We start from the raw sequence: 25,755 nt of genomic DNA, 5'->3' as shown, positions 1-25,755 counted from the left end.
ACATTTTATTTATTAAAATGTACTTTATGTTTCTAAATTGGTTTGGAATTTTGCTTGTGTTATGTCACTTCACTACTGTTTTTGTGCTGCCTAAATACTTCAGACTTTGTCTCTAAGGTAAGCCTGACTGCTTTGTGCCAAGCTGCCAGAGGGATAGGCACAGAGCAATTTAGTGACTTTTGGGGTTTTACCATGACAAGGATTGCGGTTGTTGCCTGAGTGGGGCTTTCAACCCTTTATCCAATAACCTGATGCCTTACTGTGCCTGTCTCCATGGGGGAGCAAGTAACCCCTTTAATGTCAGAAGGACACACCTTATTTACTCCATTGCTAAGCCTACATTTTGGAATGTAAAGTCTTCTAGAACAACAACACTGCAACTTAAGTTGGCTTTAGCTATTCTATTCTATTCTATTCTATTCTATTCTAGTCTATTTGGATAGTTTCCTGCTACCCAAAGGGTATTCTGTCACTAAGGGGAATCAATTGAATTAAACACTGCAATGAATGGAGAACATTTTTCAAAGGTTTGACGAAAAACAGATGTTAATCAAGAATGTGCATAGGAACGAAAGTTCAGCTGCCAGGTAAGACAAATTAATGTCTGTCAAGGTCAGAAAAATTGAATTAGGGCAAAAAAGTGTAAATGGTGGGCAAATCTAAGCTAAAAGAGCAACACTGGTCCCTTCAATTATACCATCTTTCTGAGTAAGCATTATAAATGAGATATAATTTGTCATTTGTGATACATTTACTTTCTCTACTCGTAACATTCAACTACTTCTGTTCTACTATTTGTAGAGGTTTAAGCAACAGATTACAGGTCTAGGTTCTAGACTGACACACACAATGTTGCAATGTAATAATTTCAACAATTTGCACCATGCACACTGGGCAGTAAATCGTTTGCACAAAAACCATTGAAACACTTGTAGGCTTTAAAGAATATGAAATTAGGACAATTTCACTTGTTTTACTGATTTTACCAAAGTGTGTCACTAGATAATCTTGTTAGAATGTAATTATATGTTTCAAGCGGCTATCATTATTTTGGAATTTACTCCTACCGTGTTGCTCAATGCCCTTTCCTGATATCCCAGAAACAACAACAATGTCTAGAACTTTGTTCATACAAACTACTCCCAACATGGACAGAAGGTGGACCAAAGACACCCATCTACTCATCATTATTGTATCACTGAACTCAAGTATTCAAAATTGAGACCAACTAAAGAATGCTAAATTAGTGTTGTGGAAACCACAAGCAATCAGCTTTCAAAAAACATTGATAACTTCGCTTCAACAATTTACACCATTTAGAAAGAGAGAAATGTTTTATCTTGCAAGTGATCAGTCATTTATGCTTTCATTTAACCAGAATCATTGCAAAGTTAGAAGACATCTTATTGTGTAAACTTTGCAAAAAAACAATATATATGATCAACATTCTTCTTGAAACTGTGTACTTAATTTTGGTTACCCATATAGTTAGGTGTTGGGTTGCCCTCAAAACATTTCAAATTATTGCTACTGATTTCTCATACTTCTCTATAGCTGCATTTATTAGAGTACACATGGCAATAATTTTGTTAGTTACTATTTATCTCTGAAATTAGTTTTTGAAGCCTAACACAACTTATTCCAATTGCACTCTGTTTGTGGGGGCAATGCAATCAGCAATGAGGGTATCCCTGTAAGCGTTCTGAAAATGTGGGGCTACAGGGTCCCCACTGGTGCTTTTGAACTTCCCGAAGATAAAGCATTCTAAACCCAGGTTAACCGCAGATTATATACTTATCTATGTTATTTTGAAGGGCCTAAATCAACCTATAAAATGCATGTAACACTCTTCCCTACAGAGAACGTCACATTCATAAAAAACAGATGTTGTATTTCTAACTTGAATATTTTGTTATAGAGGAGAATCCTGTTCAAGGAACATTTTGATAAACCTTAAGTGCATCAACTGTGCCACTTTTGAGTTTAAATGACAGATATCTGGATCTTTATGAGCACTGAGGGCACTTACAAATACAGAAACTCTGTCATGCTTTCATTTTTTGACATTACTAGGTTATTTGAAGGGTTGCAAAATGGCAAGTGTTTGGGGAGAATCAAGGAATGACCATGTGTAATAATGGAAGCACCCATAAAATCTTAGTCATGTGAGTATTTGGGTTAATTTCAACGGTTTTCAATCATTAATTGCACACCTACCATTAGCTGTAGAAAAAGGCTGGAGAATGCATGCTGTAGGGGAAGGAAGGTTACTACATCACTTGTGATATTGAGGAGGGAATTTATCGACATGGAATATCTTTTCTTATCTAAAGAAAACAAATCAAAGGCACTTTTCTCTAACCTCAGACCCATGGATTTTCTGTCTGTGGACAATCCACAAGACTACAGACGTAAATCTATGATTTTGCAAGATTTCAAAATGAGCTCTTTGAAATTCTGTGATTCACCAATTGATGAGTGCATCTTTGCTAGTCTTAAACGTAGGTTTACACCTATGTAGGTTTACAATGAGTAGATGTTCCCGTTAATTTCAGAAATCTGATTTCTTGACTGTGGGATTCAATTAATTTGATTGGGTTGGGGGCTTGTGTGTGGCCAACAAGGTGAAAGATACATCCTTTAGGGAGTAATCTGTTATTACTAATGAACGTTTCTCGTTTGCAATTGCATACATCAATGTTACATGTGAAAAGCCAAAAATAGCACATTCAGACAATTTAACATGGTGAAGTTAAGATAACATTTCATGAGCACGTGTGAAACAATGCTGCATAGAGGAACAAAAAAAATCATGTCAGGATTAAAATGTTTGCATACATTTCTGACTATCTTCTAGGAAACTTTAAATGACCTTTAGTACAAACATTTTGGTTTTATATAACTGTGTTTAGAAGTTGCCACAAATAGTATGCATCAGAAAATAAGTGTACAGAGATTCAATTTATAAAAGCCTACTTATGTTAACTTAAAGTTTGAGGTCAACCCCAGAAGGCATGTAGAATGGCGTTAAATTATGACTGCCAGTTTCTGCTAAAAAAACATGTCTTTTTCTATTTCTAACAATAGAAAAAGCAAGCAAGACAAGGACCTTTGCCTCCTCCTGCCACGTTTCTAATATTTCATCACAAACCATCAGCTTGAGTACTATTGCAAAGGCTGAAATCGTCATTGGATTTAATCAAAATGTTACGAGTCGAAAAAAGTACTCATGAGGTAATGAAATAACAAGGAATTACTCTTAAAAATCATAATCAGATCCTGGTTTTATCACATCAGATGCATTAAACCTCTCCGAACTGATCTTCTTTTTAAACTAATGTACTAAATTAAATATCTGTTCCTTGTAGAATATGATTCATCTAAACTAGATTAAAATCAAATCATGTACAAAATCAATTTTACTTAAAGTACAATAATCCCAGCCGCCGAGGCCCTCTTGAGTAATCACGATGAATGAATTTTTTTTCGTACTCTCCCCTAATCTTTTGCCATATGCATAATTTTCAGATCAGATTATAAAAAATAACCTAGTGTCTCGTATCCTTTCCTTGCCGTAAAGGAATGTCTGCACAGCAGGGTACGCGCACATTCAGTGAAACCTTTGTCAGGGGGTTTGGAGGTCAAGTGTTTCTTTATCAAATTAGGATCCCGTAAAAACTCCAGGGACTTCTTGATTTAAGAAAAGGCTACAAATGTCTAAACTGCCTTCTAGGGATTAGGCTGACATCAGATCGTGGCTTTATATCTCACTTAAAACTCAGGGGATTGAGGCTGGCGTGTTTTTCCCGTTTGGGAATTAGGCTGAAAGCAGTCACACAATGTTAATCATATATTCAGTTCATCTTTCCGGGAGGTGCGCTGAAGATAAACATAGCAGATGAAAAAAAAGCTGACTTTGCACTATTTAATGGAACATAAACAGTGGTCATTAATTGTATCGTAACTGGAGTCATACCTTTCCACCCCCCCCCAACACTGCATCTTTTTACTAATAAGGCACACGCTGTGTTCAGAATTTTAGGTACTGTACCGCTAAATGTATACTTCTACTCAAGTTACAGAAATGGACGTATTGTTACAGAGCTTGGACAAACGATTCTGCCATGATAAAAGTGCAGAAGCATTCTAGAAAGTTGTATTCTCAAATATTAGTTTTTTACCAAAAATTGTAAAATCTTTATGGCATGATATAACTAAATTATTTCATTTAAAAGGCAAGTTTACCAAAAATATAGCTATGAACAAAATGTGAACAGGACTACACCTAGAGGATTTACATGAACAATTACTTCTCTTTCTCTGGTGTGCTGTCGGTACTTCATGGATGCTAGCATATAATTAATGTGTTTCGGCCCTGTGACTGCATATTTGTATTGGCAGACAGAACATTACAACGATAGATGCTTCCACCTAGCAACTGATTAACTTAGATCCTTTCTACATTCTCACAGCAGTGACGGTCGCCAAGAGCTTGTAGTGAATGACCCAGTATATAAGCCAGAGGGCATTCATCAGCATTCAGCATTCATCTTAAATTAGAAGGTGGCCTCACTCTTGGGCCCACTACAGAACAAATCCATGTCAATCAACTAATGTCATGTGAGATGTATTAGACGTATGAGATGTATTAGAGGATAGCTGATTCTCAAAACATGGCTTTAAGCATTCATAAATCTACTCCTCCCGACTTGCTCCTAAACTTTCAGTAGATTTCTGACCTTTTCAGCATTCACAATAAATATTAGGGATATGCATTGAAATCTACGTAATTTGTAGATTTTCAGGTGTAATCCATCTTGGCATAATATATTCATAGGTTTTCCGTTACGTCACTAATAGGAATGAGCAAATCGTTGTAAAATGTTCAGTTGCATGTGCATTTTTTTTTTAAATCCTCACAATGAAAATAGGAGTTTTTCCTTCTCATTTATGGACCTTGGCTGGCCTTTCTGGGCGAGCATGGTCCTAAGCACACTATTCCGTTGTTCCACCAACCCACTCAGCCCCTCACCACTGCCTTCCTGCTCTCCCCAACACATAGAGTGATTTCCATGTCCATACAAGGGACGCGATGGAGCAAGAAATCAAATGTATTTTTGTGTGCACTGTGTATGAGTGGCAAATGGGACAAAGTTTGAATGTATTCATATTGGAAATGAATGCCAGATTTACAAGCAGCACATTTCTAATTTTCTCGTATTAATTTGAATGATTTGACTTGCTTATTGTTTTTTTTTTTTTCGGTTTCAACCTTACATTTATCTTGTCAAATATTTTATTCATTGTTTGCGTTTATTGTAAGCTGCTACTGATAGGAAGAACAATTAAAACATGCAGGTTTTAGAGTGGATTATTTTGCATAGATTTTTTACACCACCATTATTTTCACATAGCACCATTTTGTTAACTAACTTCATATGTCCTAAGGCAATCCAAATGCGATTACAGACTAACACTAGGGGATGCTACTGACCTACAAACTCATGCATAACTAACTACAATAAACCTAGCAGATTAGGAGTGCCTACGATCTTTAATTGAATCCTGTTAAAACAAGAAGAAACCTACAAGCATCACCGTCTGAGTGACGGATTAGAATCTCTCCATAAAGGGATTTTACATCTTTCAAATCTAGGCAAGCACAATACTGTATACTCACCTATCCAAATGAAGTTGTAAACCTCACCACATTGAATATGTCCAAGTTAGCTATAAATGTGTTGACAATTATGGACCTTTAAAAAGTTTCCAACAAATGCAAATTGTTTGCTAGGTATTAGTATTTGCCCAGATGCTGGGTATATTTACAATTCTGATTAGTAATTTTACAGTGGTGCCAGATTGTACAAACTAGTAGTGTGAAAATGGCAGTCCACAAAACTGATCACTGCATGCATAATTTTCTACTTGTAAGTCAGAGGCGATGCCATTTCATGACTGGTGGAAAAAAAGTCAGGTACTGCTGCATAACTTTCTGGTATGGTGCACAATGGACTGAACCCGAAGCAAATTAAATCATCCTGCCAACATACTTTTTTAAATATAAAATTGTTACGTGTATAGCAATAACCAGCAAACAGTCAATTCACTTCCTGCTCCACATGTGGCCAAACATTGTTCAATAGTGATAGAAATTCATTGAGGAGGAAATATTTATGTCAAATTGTATCCATTGGTTTGGTAACAGAGCCATTATGTCATAGAATGTCCAGAGTTTATGTGTTCACATATACACAAGAAGTGCACCTATAAATATATGCCAATCATGCATCACAAGGCCTACTGATATAGATAACATAACACATTACAAGCAAAATGTGGAGCAAATATAAATTCTCCATAGACAAATTTGACTTCAATATGACATTGCATTTATAATCATTTACTTCCTTCACCATATGTGTGCTGACCTCCTCCTTAAAGATAGTGGTGTTGTCTCCTCAGCGCCGACTTGAACTACACTTATTTGTTCCCTTGACAAAAGTACAGCCAAGTATTATCAAATTGTGAAACTACATGCAAATGTATAGGTTGGTGGTTTTTACCTATGTTTGCAGGTTGACCCAACCATAGACGCTAACAAACCTATTGCTAAACCTGCCATTTCAAATGCAGAAGTGCCACCATACCAGCAGGAATTGTTGCAATCACAAAGGCAATTTGCAGCAGTATACATTTACTAGTTATGATATTATGAAGCAGAACTGGAAATTTATTTAGTCCTTGCATGTGGCAATTTTTGCCTACATAAAGTACACACATATAATGTACATAGAGCCACAAGCAGAGGAGTCAGTATATCTTAAAATGTGGACTATACTAGGCTAGATAGATTTCTCTTAAAACATTCCAACAATTCTAAGCTTCTAGTCAATTTACTGACATTTGTCTAATTTAGAGTGAGGAACTAAGTTAAAACCTTCAACTATGGTAATTTGGGATTTTATATTGAAACATCATACCTGATATGACCCATGTACAAAAACTCTGACATAGGCCCTGATTTAGGGTTTGGCCTTCTGGTTGCTTCATCTGAACATGATGGATAGCTCATTCAGCTGATACAAATGACATAGGATAGAAAGCACTTTTAAGAAAGAGGATAGGATTTCTGTCACATTTCTGGTGGAGTGCCTTCTGCAAAACTTTAACTAGGCCCTTAGGCAGATGGTGTCATCTACAAAGTGAAATCAAGGGACTGAAGTTTCCAGGAACTGATATGCTTCTAATTGCTATTCTAAATAATAATAATAATAATAACAACAACAACAACAATAATAATAATCATAATAATAATAATAATAATAATAATAATAATAATAATAATAATAATAATGGTGATAATAATACACTTGATATTTATGGTAACAATTATGTATAATATTACTACTATTCATGCACTACCACCTCAACATTAGTAAAGTGTTGCTTTCAGACTTTTACTAAATTTATGTAATGGGTTTCATGTTTGTGTTATTACATTTTACTACACATTCATGGAGAACAGTCACATCTGCAGAATAAGGAAAATGACGTACAGAGGCGTCTAGATTAGCTCATCCCAATCATAACTGTAGGTTCAAGACTGGAGAATTATCTCTTTTGTTCTACCCCTCATGACATTCTTTTATTGTTCTATATTTATATTGAATACTTATGTTATTGTTAAACCGTTGTGCTTACCACTATGCTATTTCTGTGCTCAGCTAATACCTTCAACAAATAAAATAAACAAATCAGTAAATATTGAGCAAGCAACATACACACAAAGCAAGGCTCCACAGATACCTAACATACACTACAGTGGGAAGTGATAGCAATTTGTGATATATGTCTCAGCATTCATCACTGTATTTCCAAGAAACCCATTTAAAAAATAAATTACGTCACTGTATTACCCAGCAACCATCAGTACAATAATAGACATTAGAGGTTTCTCATAAAAAACATCTTTCAACAAAGAAACTAGGAAAGCATATTTCATTCTCCAAACATCTTCTGAACTAGAAGTGATATCAGTGCATCTCCCAACATCCATCTGTACAAGAAAAGACATGATAGGTTTCTGTCAAAACCTTGTTTCAAAGAAGAAGCCAGGCAAGCAAACAACTTCAAACACTCCTCTCACACAGATGATATGCCCCCCCATCATCATGTCTCTGCAAAGAAAAAGCCCTCAATACTTTCAAGACTGAACAGGTCCTCCCCCTGCTGAAACAAACCCCACATGCCAATAAAACAATAGAGAAGGCAGTCACCACCCAGGTAGGGGATTACATCAGTATTAGAAACCTAAATCAAGACTATCAATCGTGGTTCAGACCATGCAGCAACATAAAACAGCTGCATTCCAAATAGGCAATGAAACACCCACCTGTTCAATTACAAAAACAACAATTGCCTCCTAGGCCAGCATTGATCCGTACTCTGAAAACTCAAATAGGCTTCAGTGGCACAACCCTACAATGATGTAATTCCTACCTTACCAATCAACAGCAAATTGTTAAGGTAGGAACTACGAGATCCCAGGTTCTCCCTGTCACTTGTGAAGTCCCCTCAGGCTACATCCAATCACAAATTAACCCATTCATCTTTTATATGGAACCCTTGGCAGCTATACTTGCAGGCAGCAGTATCAAGATGCACTATTACTGGTGATGATGTGCAAACAACATTCCAGAAAAAAAAAAAATCCCAAGCGAAGACTTCAGCTCTACAGTTCAAACCTTAGTCCTCTCTCACCTACATGGAGATAATGCCATGCTCAACCTCATCACATAGGTCAACCTTGCTCCCCTCTAGGGTAGGGCACACGAAGGGGTGGAAGAAATCTGCTAAAGGATCTATACTGGCTCCTTCTGCCATACCTGTTTTAACCTTGCTAACAAACAAACACTATCTAGAGGTTAATGCCAGAAGGGGGGGGGGGGTGACGTCACCAGATTAGAGATGAAACACAGCAGGAAAAGGAGAAAATGAAAGCAAGCCTTCTTTGCTTACACCTCTGGGATTCTTGGACAACATCTCCTCTGACATCAGAATAGCCCCAGCCCTCCTACAATTCAAGAAGAAACTGACAATTGATGCCTTCAACAAACACTACCTTTGACAAGCTAACGTTTTACTCCTTCTAAACAGCACTAACTATCCTCTTTGTCCTCTCCCCCAGGCATCCGTACTGGGGCTAGTCCCCTATACTGTGCTCCGTTACTTTGCAGCTAGGTTTCTGCTTTATAAATACAACAACATACATTTTTTTATGTATTCTTAGTAGTTACCACTGAGGCGTAGGCTGTATTTTATTGTGTAGGATCATTCTAGTGTCATTTGTTTTTGTATTACTGAGTAATCAGCTTTACATCATTGTAACCATATAAGTTCAAGAAACACAAAAATGAGTTTTAATAGCTAACACATCTACCATAATATAGAACTATCACATGGACTTTAACGGCTCTATAACATACCAATATTCTCATCAATAACTTTCAAAATAATTCCGAAAAAATAAAAACATGTGCAAAACATGATCTTAGGCATTTCCACACTTGCATCCTCTTTGAATGCATTCTTCTAGTTTCATTCCCATGACTTGACCTTAGCCATTGCAAAGGATGGACAAAATACAATTTTAAGACATTTCAGAGAAGACTACAATATGTGCAACAGTATACAGGTCAATTAAGGTTAATTTGAATTAAGTTAGGTTCATTTAAGTAAAGTAGTTAATTAACAATGATTGTACATAGTTTGAAGGGCAAGATAATAGAAGCCCTTCTGATGTAACACTAGACGTTTAAAACTGCGACACCTTCACAGACAAATTGAATTTAAAATATAAAGAACTTTTAAAAAAATAGAAACATGAGAATGAGTACCCTTAGTATTCATATATATATCTGGAACAACAGAAGGACATCAAGAAACATACACATAATTTATCATCAGAAGAAGAATAAATGAATTTATTCACTCAGACAACTATTATCATTGTATTCAAATAATCACTAAATATATCACAATTAACAAATGAAAACAGGTTCTAGTACGAAAAACAGATGCACATGTGATTGCTCTAGAATTGGCATTGCTAGAATTGCTTAAAGCTGCTAGAATACACTGAACTGACAATGGTATTGATTCTCTAATTTCGGTTATGAAACATTTTATTTAAAACACTTACATTCCTTTCATTGTAAGCATAATTATAACACTGCAACTTCACTAGTGTCTCCAGACACATAAAAAATAACTTATCCCAGAAACCATTTTGCATATGAATGCTGGAATCCACAAGTATGTGTGTTACATTTGTGGTACATGTGTAGTGCATTTGTTGCAATCATTAAGTTTGTGCTGTAGTACCAGTGATTGGCCATGTGAGGTGTTGGACTTACTACTGTTTTTTATTTAACAGTAACTAAAAGGTCAGATTTTGTGAATAAACAAAAAGCAATATACTTGTTCAAAAGTGGGTTATTTTGTGGATCAGGTCCAATGACCTTTTCTTTACATTTACATGAACTAAAAAATATTTTCTTATTGTTTAAGCAATGCAACTCAGTAAAATTATTTTTAAAATTATTATATAGACACCACTAATAGTTGGGCAGAGATGATTTGACCCTACACGCTGATGGGTAAAATCAATTTGTGACCATAAATTTTATTTTATAACTTGATCCACTCAAGAAATATAAAGATAAACAAATGTTGACAGGTAAATATTCCTACAACAGCTATACAACTTCACCTCCAACTTCAAAATTCAAAATTAATCACTCAATATGTAGATTAATCTGCATATTCATTTCCCTGTCTCACTTGTTGAAATAGTGTTCCCTGATACAGGAATTATCTTTCAGCCACATGTCCATTGATATATAAACTGAAGTGCGAGTTATAGTTACCTTAGGGCACCATATATAATTTACTGATATAAGTATAACTATAACTGTTGAATTTCTATAGTTTTCTGCATTTAAAATTTGAACCTAACTACAACATCCCGGTAACCTTTGTTTTTTTCAGTGACTTTTTTCAGTGCATATATAACATACATATATATGTGTGTGTGTGTATGTGTGTGTGCATATATGCATCATAAAGGTACATATATAGAGAGTTAGGTATATCAATTTTATACATCCTTACCTTTCAATATTTTGCCCCTTGATATTATGACTATACTATTACAGAACCACAATATTCCCTATTCAACATTTAGGCCGCACACTTTCAGAAGCATTATCATAAAACTTTAATAGCCTTGAAGATCAAGATGATATTTTACAATAGGGCACTGTATATTTACCCTTTAAGACTGTGCAAGATGATGCTATCCCATGAAGGACCTCTGAGGATGTTCTACAACATACCTATAGGGCTGGCCCTGCCATATAAGCTTTCAGTGCATTGTAAAATTACCTTTCAGAGGGGGTGTAGGCATTACACTTGATGACTACAATAAAAATCTTGTTTGAGTCGGGTTTCAGTTACTTTTTTTTCAATACAATGCAAAGTGTTGTGTTGGGATCTACAATCCAATGCAAATAGCAATTTGCATTGGTTTGTAACTCAAAGTAATACTAAGCTGTGAGATGTGCTTCCATGTGTTACTTTGCATCAAAGGGCCATTTGTGGGTAGTGCATGGCAGTTCCATTGCAGCTACCAATAGGTTTTGACACAAATGCCTATCTACAATTAATTGTAGAGATGTCTTTGCATCAAACTCTGCACCTCCTGAGGCAGGCTTAAGAAGGAGAAATGTTTTATTTTCTCAGTTTTTTTCCATTTTGTATGTGGAAAATGTATTAAAGCATAGTTTGTGTATTGGAAGTGACCTCACCCAGCACAAAGCCTCTGCTTCCCACATAGCAGCCATAAGTGCACCAGCATAGGAAGAGAACAGAAGACTGCCACATCTTTGTAGATATGCTGCTTTGTTGCCCTCTTCCTTTCATGCAATGCTGTGGAGCAACTTTACTTGCTGTGCAGTGTTGCATGACTTCTACATATATTTGGCCCTGTGTTCACTAGACCCACCATTGGAAACTCATTTTTTTGGAAACGGGATTTCCCATATTTGTCTTTACAATCTGTATGGTATGCTGGAGTCAGGTTAATATCTGGAAATGAGAATTCTGACACATTACCACGATTCAAAAGCATTATATTAGCTACATTGTAAAAATTAATAAACTTGAAAGGGCTTGCATATCTTAAAATATTCATAAAAAAATTAAAAAGGCCCGACATATAACAGAAGTTTTGAATGGACAATAAAGTGTAAACACCCAAGGTATTTAAACACCCGAGACATTATTGGTTTAGAGGCAGTAAAAAAAAATGAGGAAAGCTTTAGCTTAATCTTTTTTAGGAGCAAATGTTATAGTCTGTAATGATATAACACCAGAGATCCATCTTTCTTTGTTGTTCCTGCTCCGTAAATGTACTTATAAAATAATACTTGCCACTACATAAGGCACAAGCCTGATTGCTTGATTAATGTCTACAATCCATTTAACCTATTTACATATTACTTTTTGCTATCCACTTATTGTATTTTCCTTATGTGAGGATGCATTGTAAAGTGCACTGTGGTTTGTGCTACAGAAAACAACAAACATAAAAATAAAATTAGCATGAGTGACGCATCAACTTGCACGAAGGTCAAAACATTTTAGCCAAAATGCCACACAAGGTCTTAATACATTTCAACCATAATAGACAGCTCGCATCATTTCCCATTTACATGCACTATCAATACATTATTTCAAGCATTAGCGTGCATGTACCTTTCCCAGTTAATGAGAGCTGTATAAAAAGATAAATGGCATTATTAGTGAACACATGTTTCTAAAAATGGATAGTGCTTTGGTAAACTCTGAATTGTGTGGCAGCTATTTTTGTAGGCTTTTACCCACTGAGCATACATTAGCACCTGTTAAAGGAATAGTAATAGATCCTTCATTATGGAAAGTAAAAAAAAAACTGATCTGCAGTTCCATACTTGCTGTTTCACACACATTTACATTAATTAAAATGTTACACTTGCTAGAAAAAAATGACTCCACGTTGATTGAAGTCATTTAATTTTCAGTATTAGACTGTATTTATTAAAATATTCCAGACATTACACAGGAAAAACACAACTAGTGTGTAAGTAAATTGTTGCAGTCTACCCATCTATTATTCAGCAAATTCTTCTACCACATGTCTTGAAACAATAAATATTTAGTTTCATTCTTTTAAAGGAAGTCACAGGTGGACACATCAATTCCTGACTTCTAATATCCATACAAATTGAAGGTGCCGAAATATTTCTCAAATGTGGTCTAATTAAATAGAAACATTGCTAACACATACAGATCCCAGTCATGTTTACTAGGGTGAATTTTTCAGTTTAAAGCAGATAATTAAAGCAAATTGATGGCACTCTGCCACGTTGCATAATCTCAGTCCATCACCATCTCTTTGTAGACAGTTATCAGCAAGAAACAGTGGAAACACTGGAAAAAAGGCTCCCCACCCAGCCATTAACATCCACAAATTGACACAAAATGTGCACAATTCTGCTATGATCTGTAATAAATTGTGCAATATGCACTTGATCGTACACATGAAAATATAATTGCATTAGGTCCCAGATGTATTATACACTAACTTGGTTTTTTCCAAGCAGTCCGTCTTTTAAAAGAGCTGAAAGAACAAGATGCCCACTTTCCAGATGGTCTGATTGTGGTTATTTTTCAGTACTGTCCAGGCTGTTAGAAAGTTCATTTTAATGTCCCCTTCGGCACAGGAAATCTGGAAGATAGTACCTCAGCTTCATGTGTTGACATCAGCAGTCTCTGCTAAGCGTCTGTGGATGTTGTTTCTGTAGGTGATGGTGCTGCCCTTCTAACTAGTCCCTCCATCATTTCAATAGCATCCTGCAATGCAATGCTAGTGTTACTGTTTGCACATACCATTTCAGATCAACAGGTGAGCATGCGATTCAATAACAAGCTAGAGGTGAGGGCTCGCTGATTGTACCTCAAGTTCTATAGTACTTTCCCCTTCTGCAAGGACAATGAGACATTTAGGTCCTCTTATATATTCTGATTAATGCTGATATTGGTAACATAAACACATCACTAAAATATTTTACAAATTCCTATGATTTGAAATTCCAAAGATTACACAACTATCTTTCCTGCTGCGGTTACAACACATCTAGTTATTCTTCAATTTAATTTTATGAAAGACTAAATTGGTTGATAAGATAGTGGCTTCGATTATATGGTATGTTATCAATGTTTAATGAAAAAAATGGCACCAACATCAATTATCACAAATTCTATAAGTTGCATGAGTTTTCATTGCAAGTGGCTCAGTGAAACATTGGCATACAAAATCACTAAACTACTTTCCAATTTCAAAATAAGACACAATGTTAAATCTCTCTTGTAAAATCAACACTGAACATGATTAGAAAACAAATAAATAAATATTAATGCTGCATAATTTGACTTATTTACCTTTAAATAAATCACACAAAGAAAACTAAAATAATTGAAATGAAGTGCAATTTTAATTGCATTCAAAAGTATTTGTAACATAAATTATTCAAATATTAACTTAGCTTTTAGGTCATTGCTAGACTGCTGATATTGCAAGGAAGGTGAGGTAAATTAATTACTGATGTAGAGAAAATTGAGGATCGACTCAACATTTATCCACCTTTGGTGGATAACATAACAGCCAATTAATTAAGAAATATTAACTTAGTATTATTTTTACATATTTAGGGGCTAAGCTATAACAGCACTATTAGTGAATATTGTAATTGCCATCGTCATTAGTTTCTTATTGTAAATATTAGTTGTACTAATATTAACATTATGTTAGTTCTGAAGTTCTCTTCACCAATGGCACTTTTCATATGATAGTGGGACTTACCCTGGAAAGTACAAATCACAGCGAAGAATGTTTAGGTCAAACATTTAAAAGCTCATTCTAGATGTATATTTTAAATTTGAGAATTTTTCTTTCAAAGTGCTTTTGTGTTCTTTCAACATTTGTCTTACCCTATGTCATGTATAAGAACCCATTTGTCAATGATGGTGGTAGATTAATTCAGTTTGAGCCAAAGCAATGGGTATAAAGTTTCTAATTTTAACACATCACTATATGGGCACTTATCACGTGAGAGATACATTAATGGTTGTAACAAAATATACATCTATTAGCATGTTTCCAGCATCAACTAGAATCGATGTGCATGATTGTTTTGAAAGGTATTACTAAAAAACAAAAGCCTCACTGACTTATTTTTCTGGTTAATTGACAGGCATTTTGTTAAAGCCATTAGCTAATGGAATACTTTTGCTAATTCCAGTAATTCTATTAGTTATCGTTTTTCAAATGTGATATTCATTTATGAAAGCAACATTGATGGAAATATAGGAGACAATATTGTTGTATCATTCAAATATGAATATGTATTCAAAAAGTGTAACATCAGAGAGGTCTTACGCACAATCTACTTCAAGAGGATGCAAAAAGAAATACATATATGCCAGTAGGATCACCTCCATGAATAGGAAGAATTATAAACTTTTCAGGGATCCAGAAAGATTCCCAGGATTACAGTAAGAGATCTCATAGCCTTCTTGCATTTTCATTAATCATGAAGTTCACTCATGGAGGAAAATGACACAAATGATAGTTTATACATTTAATATTTTTCTTCTCATGGGAAAATATATCCCATGGAGGAATCCTTACACTCACATAAAATCGGGGCGATACTACACTATTACCATCCTAGGTATGCACTTAATCATGTCTTTGATAGGTGTCAATTTGCAAGGATTTTCAGGGCTAACACTACTATATCAAGTGTATAAGCTCCCACTAACTTATGTGTTTGCAGATGCCCACCTAGTTTTGCATTTAGGAAAATCCACCAATCCTGTTTACATGCATCAAAATTTGGGATATACTTTTGCAAAGTGATTTTTTGGTGTTTTGTTTTTTTGCACTGCTAAGCTGAACATTAGAAATAAAACACATGAGAATCAGGTCAACAATGGCCAACAAACCTAAGGAAATTGGCCAATAATTTCCATATGTCAATGATTAAAGTTGATCTATTTGGTTTAAATTTTGAAGGTAATTGAAAACTCACTAAATCCTTTACCAATCTTCATAAATTATAAAAATGCTGTCAATATGAATTTATAATACATATTTATGTATTTATGCCTGCATAGTTTGTGTGTAGAATTTGCACAGCACAAACATAACAAAAGGCAGCAAGCAGTATATTGAGTCAAAGGCAGAGATACAGTCAACAAGTGACTGGACGGGTAGCTGGATTCAGAAAGTCAAAGTGAACAATATTTAGCACATATCCTGTTTAGATATCTTAAACTTTTTAATTGATATTAAAGCATATGCGTCAGGGTGCATTTTTGAAGTTTCCACCCAATCTTCATGTGGGCTCTCAGTAAAATAAAAGGAAATAGTTAATAACTGGCATGCTTCGAGTCAGCATAGGGGCAAAATGTATTTTCCAAAGACTACTGTGGAAGCACCAGTGTGCAGGTACAGGATGGGTGGCTATAATGCCTGGTAGTATGTCACTAGATCAACAATAAAATAATGCCCATTAAGAATTAGTTATAAACCAACTAAATTATTACTTTTTTTTAACATCGATATTTGAGTCACAACTTGTATTGCAATGCCTAAAATCATTAAAGTAGGTAGCTCGGGGAAAATCAATATTCTTTATTACAATTTATTGGGAATAAATGGTAATGCATCTTGCATCTGGCAAAAGAATGACCACGCATAGAGATACTTTTCATGCACCATACATTAGACTTATTCATTAGACATACGCACAAGACAAAAAAGAACAATAAAACACCCTTAGGCTGTATTTCTAGTTTATCTGAAAAATACAATAGGAGATTTCCAAAAAATCAGCCCCTGTTGATATTTCGGTCCCATTTAAACTAATTATCAGGACCTTCACAAGTTGTGAATCAAAAATATCTTCTGTTGCTTTTGCTGCAACATTGGATAATTGAAGAAATGATAGTGCTAAACTTTTCATAAGCCAAATATTTGTAAGAAGTACCTTGTCATTATAAAAAGTTGTCACAAAAAATTCAGGTCGCCAATAGTGTTTCACATTTTGCACCAGGTCTTTTCTGCATTTAGATCACAGGTTGAAAGAGAAGCATTTATTGTTCCCAGCAGAATCCCGTCGACCATACAAAGCGCAATTACGTCACAGCAGCATTAGAATCCCATCATCAAGTCTGCTCTGCATGTAGTTCATCAAAAGAACACTATTGTGATAAACAATGGGAAGTGCAGACTCAGTGATGCAAATAAATTGCTGCTGGCTTTCAATACTCAAAGGAATTCTGATGGAACAAGTAAATGGTTCTCTTTTGACTTGTGGTCTGGGCAATTGATTATATATTCTCTGTGTTGGTAGTTTTCTTTATCAAGAAAAAATATCACCCTAAAAATATTGCCTTATCTACATCATTTAGCACTATATTACAGGGTAAGTACACAATCTTCAATGCACCTCTAGTTACACAAACATAACATGTAATGTAAAACATGTAAAATATCACAAGATATAGTGACCCAATAAACGCTTTCCAATGTGCGCTAATTCACTCTTTTGTTGTGAAAAAAGGGACATAAGAGGATATCTTGATTATTGAATTCTATTCCTCACCCTTCCAAAGATTTAGGGCATGATTTAGAACTTGGCGGATTGCTTACTTCGTCACAATGGTAACGGATATCTCGTCTGCCGAAATCTGAATCCCATTATATTCTATGGGATTTAGTTTTGGCAAATTTGATGTCTGCCACTGTTGTGACAGAGTAACCTGTTCGCAGAGTTCTAAATCTGGTCCTTAGCTACAAGCACTAAAGAGAAATATTCCTGTCAGAGAATGGATTATAGAATGTTTCAACAGGAGAAGTCATATGCAGGTATAGTACAATCTGTGGCTACTCTGTCTATGCTTGAAGTGGCTTGTTTTTGTTTATCCACTTGAGTGAAACATAAAATGGTGGCAGAATAACTGTAATTGTGTCCTTTGTTTACAAGGTTAACAACTGAGCAATACTCAGCCACATTCTCCTCATGGTCTCAACAGAAAATCAAATTATTCAGTATGACATAACTCAGTCTGGTACATTGTAAGCCATTAGATATTCAGGATGTGGTTTCTGGCCAAAGGAAATGTATCAGCCATTTCTCTTACCTAAAGCAAGCTATATTTTATCAGTGGAGGACAAAAATATCATTCTCAGAAACATGTTCTCCATGAGTTAACACTGCCGGTGCTGCTCCAAACCAATTTGTGAGGTAGAGTTTCACAGTGGAACCAGTATTCTTCTAAAGAGATTAGTATACAGTAGACCAGATCATAATGATCGCTTAGGCTACAGTGGGAAAATAACAGCTTGAGCATCACTGATAACTTGGCAGGATTCACTTTCACATAGTTCAACAGTTAGGGAACTACAAAGATATTGACCATGCATTGGCAGTGAGAGTTGTCCTCACTTTTAAATCACCTGAGGTTTGTATTTTTCCTTCATTCTGAAAAGGGGCAGAATGACTGTAATTGACAGCTGGTGAAAGATAAGCAATACTGGGGGAATTAAGGATTTAATCATAGAGATGTTTTAAGGCATGAGCAAAATGAGCAATTGCTCCGGGCCCCCATCTTCCAAAGACCTCCCTGAGAAAATGAGTTTTACCTCTATTTGACCACGGTCTATCCTATTTTTCGACCTGATCTTCTCTACCCATCTGCCTACCTCTATATCTGACTCTTTCTCTCTACTCTGTGTCATTCTAAAGATTTTTGGTGTCTCATGCAAGACATATTTCAACCGTTTTTGAGTGGCCTTGCACATGTTTAAAATAAAATGTAGTATTGTTTGGCATCATGCAGACTTGGATAGATAGGAAAAAAGTTTTAAAAAATGAAATTTATTCTTTACAAGATGCCCCTCAAATATGTCTTGCCTGGGTCCCACAAAATGCTTCAAAGTACACTATTTATCCATCCTTACTGTGTCACAAAGTGAATTTGACCTACACATTCTCCTTTTAGCAATACCGTGAAAAGATATGGCTTAAATGAAACATGAAAAGGTTCAGCCTTCCAATATTGAAAAAAAAAGAGAAATGATTTGGGCTTGACTACATGGTCAAGATCTCTATGTAAACCAATTGATCTTTGGTTTAAATAACACACAGTTTGGGGTACAACAGCACAGGGTGCTTCTAAAGCAGCATCTAAAGACTGTTGCACAGTGCATTGAAAATGTTTCTAGAAGTATTAGCACAATCAAATGTTGTACAGTCAGAATATTGTATTTGACTTCAGAATCAGAGCAACATAGTCCTAAAACGTGCTCTAATAAAAGACAGTCTCAGTCATATCTAATGTGGATATCTAAGGCTTGGCTTTTGTAGAGTGTGCCAGTAGTTTGGATAGGATCTGCTTTAATTAATTAAACATTTGGATTCCTTCATCAGGGACACAACCTTTTAAAATGAAATTGCTACAACTGTTTCTGATCTACTTTAATTGTGCATGCAAACAGTATGGCTCCTTGTTTCATAATATATTTCAACATGTCATAAAATTAAATGATTCACCACTTTTTCGTAGCACACGCTTCTAATATCAGAAAATCATTGTATTTTCCTTCGGAAGGCAACCCTTTAAATCCCTCGCCTTTAAAATCAGATAAGGCACTTGCAAACCTGAAAATATTTTTAAGCCCAAAGTGGGCTTGCTGAAGATGTATTATTGAATATGAAATTAAATTCAGGGTATACATATGTCCTAAGAGAAAAGTATGTTGATTGGCAGGGCTGATAGGATAATAAGTTAGGAATAAGTTACAGCTTGATGGAATCACTCATTCCTTGAACAATGCCAAGTGTACAAATCCACACTATTACCTGTGTCTCTGCTCAGTGTCATAAAAACTGGCCTTCTGCCTTTTGAGGATATATCTCCTATGTTAGGTGTTTGTTTTCTCCCAGGTAAGTGTGTTGATACTGAATACATAGCTATTGACAATGCCCTCAGTTGTGGAATCTAGTTCTCATCAAATATTGCAATTCTGACAATTGTAAAGTGCACCTTGTCTAATAAAAGGGCAATTAAATCATATTAAACTAATAACATAGGCATAGCTGCCTGAAAGTGGTGCGAGAATTTAAAGTCCAAGTGTGAAGTCGAAGGCCTGTAAAATATTGCATAGTCATGTCTGATACTCACGTATTGTAAAAGAGCTTCTATTCTCTGTTATAATTGTTTTCATATTCAGTTCAAGTGCTATAAAGCTGGATGTTTCCTGCAAGGCATTACCTGAATCACATGTTTATTTCATCTGAAATCAAATAATTTTAAGATTTTATATATTCTTTTTTATTTTATTGGTGTTTCGACAAGAAGCAGGAAAAGAAGTACTTATTTTCTAAAGAACTTAGGGCCATATGTACTAAAGCATTTTCCCATAGACACAGAAGGGGTCAAATCCTTTGATACATCTGGCCCTTAGTACCATTAAAATTTGCAATAAATCTATACTTAAATACATCCTCACCACTTAGAGATGAGAAACAGATTTAAACTACTTGAGTTAGTTTCATGCTTAAGCTAATTACAAAAACTGCTATAAAACAGATCTCAGCAGTTATAATTTGTGTGGTACGTCCACAATTGGTAACAAGCTCCTAATTACTTCTTTACAGATTTAGGCAAATTATGTCTTTGGGGGTAACTAGCTGGTGGAGGTATTTATTCATCCATATTGGGAAAACTCGGAGATTAATTGAGAGTCAAGACAATGTTCTCTTTTATTGGAGGGTTGGTTTTAGAATCAGTGACTATTAGTACCTGATGAATTTAAAAACTTGCCTAAAAGATCAAATTGTATTTTCTTTCTAAAGCAAAAAACTCCCATATTAGCTATGTTGATTAGGAATTGTTGTATGTTATATTTCCTGGTATTTATAAGTTGTTACCTATCTGTACATTATTATATTATAGGACTTTCTAAAAATCAACAATAGAATAAGTAAAAAATTGTTGTGTTTAAATTGTGCTCTTTGGGATTCATACTGGTTACCCACAATTCAGCTTGACCTCTGTAGATGTCAGATCCTTTCCCAACATTGTCAGAACACTTTGTCTTAATTATTCATTTTCTCTTTGCATCTTTCATGATCTGGCACAATTTGAAAATGTGTTACTGTCAGTCTACTTGGATAGAGCACACCTTCCATAAATGTAATTGTGAGTAACAGGGAATCATTACAATGTCCTACTGCATAAGCATGTTAGGTTCAAGGTGGTCTATTGAAGACCCTCTGAACTAAGTAAAAGGGGAAATCCTGTCCAGGGGACATGCTACCTCAGTGCCACTAAATAAAATCAAATAGCCAATATTCTTAGAGAACCCACCATGCTCTGAGTACATTAGACATACAGAGCAGTCTATTTACCATTCTATGGTAGAACATTATTTATATCATAGCAAACTGGAGCCCCTTTCCATATTGTAATATTAACACTCCATCTTCCAACACCAAAGCATAGAAAAATATTTTATTGCACATTTATGAAAACGATTTTTATTTAAAACATGAAAAATGTATTGTTCTACTATAATTCTCATTATATCTCATTAGTTTTAATAAAAAGGGATACATTTAATAGGATAACAATAGGAATTTTCCTCTATTTTACCCCTTTTCACTAAAATAATTGGTCCTATAGCAGAAGAATTTTGATAGAAATGTATCATTAATAAATGTGAAGATTGCTAAGGCGTCTTGAGTATTGGGGAGTTTGTTTTAAATAACTCAAGAAGAAAATGTCTTAGGGAAAAATTACGACAATGGCGGTCCGAGGAGTACCAATGCTGCGGTGGTAGTCGGACTGCTTCAGTTGCTGCGGTCCGACTTCCACAGTATGAGGTTGGCGGGCAGACCTGCCAAGCTACTGCCAATCCCACCAGAATCTTCAATTCTGATGGGCTGACGGCAGGTGCAGGTTGAAATCAGTCAGGGTGGTGCTGAATGCAGCGCCTCCCTGCTGATTACAACCTTGTTTTCTGCCAGCCTTTTCATGGCAGTACCTACCAGAGAAAACCTACCAGAGATTAATAACGTTTTTGTTTTATTTATCACATTATTCTTGTTTTCTTAAAACAGCTTCATTTGTATATGCCCATATTTTCCTCCAGGGTAAGTCTAATTGCTGTAGAAAATAAATGTCTGCAATACAAATCATACTTACATTTAATCTTTTGCTGGATTTCAAGTGATGCTATTTGATCTTTACAGAAGCTCAAGTTATTAAATGTGTCAACTCTGACCAACTTCAATATTTACAGATTTTATACATATACAACAGTGTAGCACCAGCAGACACTGTTAGCTTCTTACCTCTGTGGTAACTTTGCTCCTGAAGTCTGTCTTAGTTTTTTGTTTGTGAATACAATTTAAATACATGTGAGTTCTGGTTCAATATACATGAACACCATGCTGAGAACATGAACAATTCTCACTATCTAGAGTAGAAATCATTAATGGTTTGTTTGAACTATGGGCCTTATACAGTTCTAGCTAACAAACATTGCTTACAATAAATAAAACTTTAATAATAAAATACCTACTCATTGAAAAACTCTAAACTTGTAATGTAAATCTGAATTTCACCTGCAACAAAGGGACTCAATCTATTTACTCTAACAAGTCTCTGAAATTAATGATAACATTAAATATTAAGGCCCTCATTCTGACCTTGGCGGGCGGCGGAGGCCGCCCGCCAAAGTCCCGCCGTCAGATTACCGTTTCGCGGTCGAAAGACCGCGGCGGTAATTCTGACTTTCCCGCTGGGCTGGCGGGCGGTCGCCTTCAGACCGCCCGCCAGCCCAGCGGGAAAGAGGCTTCCACGATGAAGCCGGCTCGGAATCGAGCCGGCGGAGTGGAAGCTGTGCGACGGGTGCAGTTGCACCCGTCGCGTATTTCACTGTCTGCGCAGCAGACAGTGAAATACATGTAGGGGCCCTCTTACGGGGGCCCCTGCAATGCCCATGCCAGAGGCATGGGCACTGCAGGGGCCCCCAGGGGCCCCGCGACCCCCCCTACCGCCATCCGGATCCCGGCGGTCGGACCGCCGGGATCTGGATGGCGGTAGGGGGGGTCGGAATCCCCGCGGCGGTGCAGCAAGCTGCGCCGCCGTGGAGGATTCAATGGGGCGGCGGTACACTGGCGGGAGCCCGCCAGTGGTGCCGGTCCGACCGCGGCTTTACCGCCGCGGTCGGAATCCCCATTGGAGCACCGCCGGCCTGTCGGCGGTGCTCCCGCGGTCCTCCGCCCTGGCGGTCAAAGACCGCCAGGGTCAGAATGACCGCCTATATATGGCTGATACTCTGTTTTGGTGTTACATCACATAAGCCCTCATCACGAGTTTGGCAGTGTTTTGGCAAGACCATTGCGGTTGTGGGCGCCAAAAGACTGCCAGTGTTGCTGGTATCTCGCCCCCCCTGTATTGAGTCCATAATGAAGACTGCCAAAATACAACCACAAATCCAACACCGCCAGGATGACCGAGGATGGGATAGAGGAAGTCTCACCACTAGCACCGCCACACCAAACACATTCAGCCCTCCAGATTATGACCCACAAATCAGAACAGCTGTAATTGCATGGGGAAAAACGATTGACGGTGTGAATCACTGCAGTAAAAAACTCACCTCCACCAGAACACAGCACCACATTGGACAGTAGGATTTCCCAACACCTGAGACACATTCACACGCCACACACACTTGCTCACTGCACCATATAACAGACCCTCACACCCCCCCATATTCCTTTGTAATCACAACTACCAACACAGACAGCAAGGAGCACACCAACGAAGGACACTGCATGTCGATACCAGAGACACCAACAAACTTCACATGCATCACACACCACACAACTGCACCAGCAACACAATACTCACATTGCCACTGGACACAAACACCAGATACCACCAGCACACACCACCAAACATACCCTAGCCCACCAACCACCCTTCACTGCACCCTTGCACACAACACACACCACCACCCAAAACACAACCACCATGTCACGTCAAAAGCACCCACGCTTCACAGGCAATGAGCTGAGGTCATGGTCAATTGAATCATCACAGTAGAGCCACAACTGTTTGGGGCATAGGTCCAGCAAACATCCATAACCAGGAAAATGGAGTTATGGCAGAGAATTGTCTGCAGGGTGTACTCAGTGGGAAACCATCGACACAAGGGAGGACTTCCAGAAGAGGTGGAACAAACTACAGGGTAAGGTGCATTCCTTGGCATCACTACACCAAATTGCCGTACAGAAGACTGGCAGTGTGCCCCCATCTCCTCTCCCCGAGTTCGTAATGTGGAAGGAGAAGGTCTTGGCAATACTGCATCCTGAGGGCCTGTTAGAAATGGGGTCTTCGGTTGGCAGTCAGGTTACCCCCTGTCCAAGGAAGGACCCTCACTTTAGTCAGGATAAGAGAGAATCACACTCAGTTAACCCCCGCTGACCCAATTGGTAGCTTGGCACGAGCGGGCAGTCTTAACTTTAGAATCTAGGTGTAAAGTATTTATACCAACACACACAGTAATACAGTGAACCACTACAAAAAGACACAACACAGGTTTAGAAAAGTTTTCAATATTTTATCTAAATAAACAAGGCCAAATATGATAAAAATCCACAATATACAGTTAAAAATATGAATTTAGCACTTAAAACCAAGAAAACTGTGATCTGCGGTGAAAACACTGCAATTTGATAAACCAGGCGTCGTAACAAAGTCGTTCACGGAGTCAGTCAATTCCAGGTACAGGACCTTTAGATCAAGTAGAAAACAAGCTGGTGCACGGAGTCAGGGAGAGCGGCTTCGCTGGATTAGATGCGGCATTGGTTCCGGTGCCAAGAGGTAGGAAGAGTGCGGCATTGCGCAGCAGCATTGGGTCCTTGCTACGGGGCGGTGGAGGTGAGCGGCGTCGGATGCAAAGTCGGTCCCTTGATTCCAGCAGATGAGAGTTCGGTGGAGTTACGATGCTTAGGCACGACCTCAAGGGGTTGCGATGATGTTACGGGGCCGCAGGTGCCACAATGCGTCAAAACGTCACCAGCGTTGGGCTTACGACACTCCAATGTCAGCGAAGTAGGGCAGGATCAGCAGTTGCAGCGACACAAGGCATACAGGATCGGCGGGCATCAAAGAAGTCCACGGCCTCGGGGCAGGCAGCGTGGTGACTCCGGGGTAGCGGCGTCAGCTCAGAGGGTCATCGGATTCGCACTTCAGAGACGTCCATAGCTTCGGGGCAAGCGGCATTGTGGTTCCGGGTAGTGGCGTCCTTGCGAAGTTCTACAGCATCGTCTGGCATCGGTAGACTGGTTTTTCCCAGGAATTCACTTTCAGGGGTCCAGGAAGTGGAATGGCACCCTCTGACAAGCTAGAGTCCACAGCAAGTAGACTCGGGTCTGGTTGGTGAAGCCTTTGTTGTCCCTGAGGCTTCAAATCAGGAGGAAAGCTTCACTCCAAGCCCTTGGAGTCACTTCTCAAGCAGGAATGCAACAAAGTCCAGTCTCTGTCCACTTGCACAAGCAGAAGCAG

General features: G+C 37.4%; 1 protein-coding gene across 1 annotated transcript in view; it reads right to left on the bottom strand.

The window, feature by feature from the left end:
• Positions 1-9,962: 9,962 nt before the first annotated feature.
• PCDH9 (protocadherin 9) overlaps positions 9,963-25,755 on the bottom strand; it is a 355,811-nt gene continuing 340,018 nt past the window's right edge. Inside the window, exon 3 of the mRNA XM_069205296.1 lies at positions 9,963-13,956. Coding sequence (XP_069061397.1) covers positions 13,879-13,956 — 78 coding nt within the window. The 3' untranslated portion in view covers positions 9,963-13,878. The remainder of the gene's footprint in view (positions 13,957-25,755) is intronic.

Source organism: Pleurodeles waltl, chromosome 8, assembly GCF_031143425.1.
Source record: "Pleurodeles waltl isolate 20211129_DDA chromosome 8, aPleWal1.hap1.20221129, whole genome shotgun sequence".
Classification (NCBI taxonomy): Eukaryota; Metazoa; Chordata; class Amphibia; order Caudata; family Salamandridae; genus Pleurodeles; species Pleurodeles waltl.
Note: the sequence above shows the minus strand (reverse complement) of the source record. Positions and strands in the feature narration are given on the sequence as shown.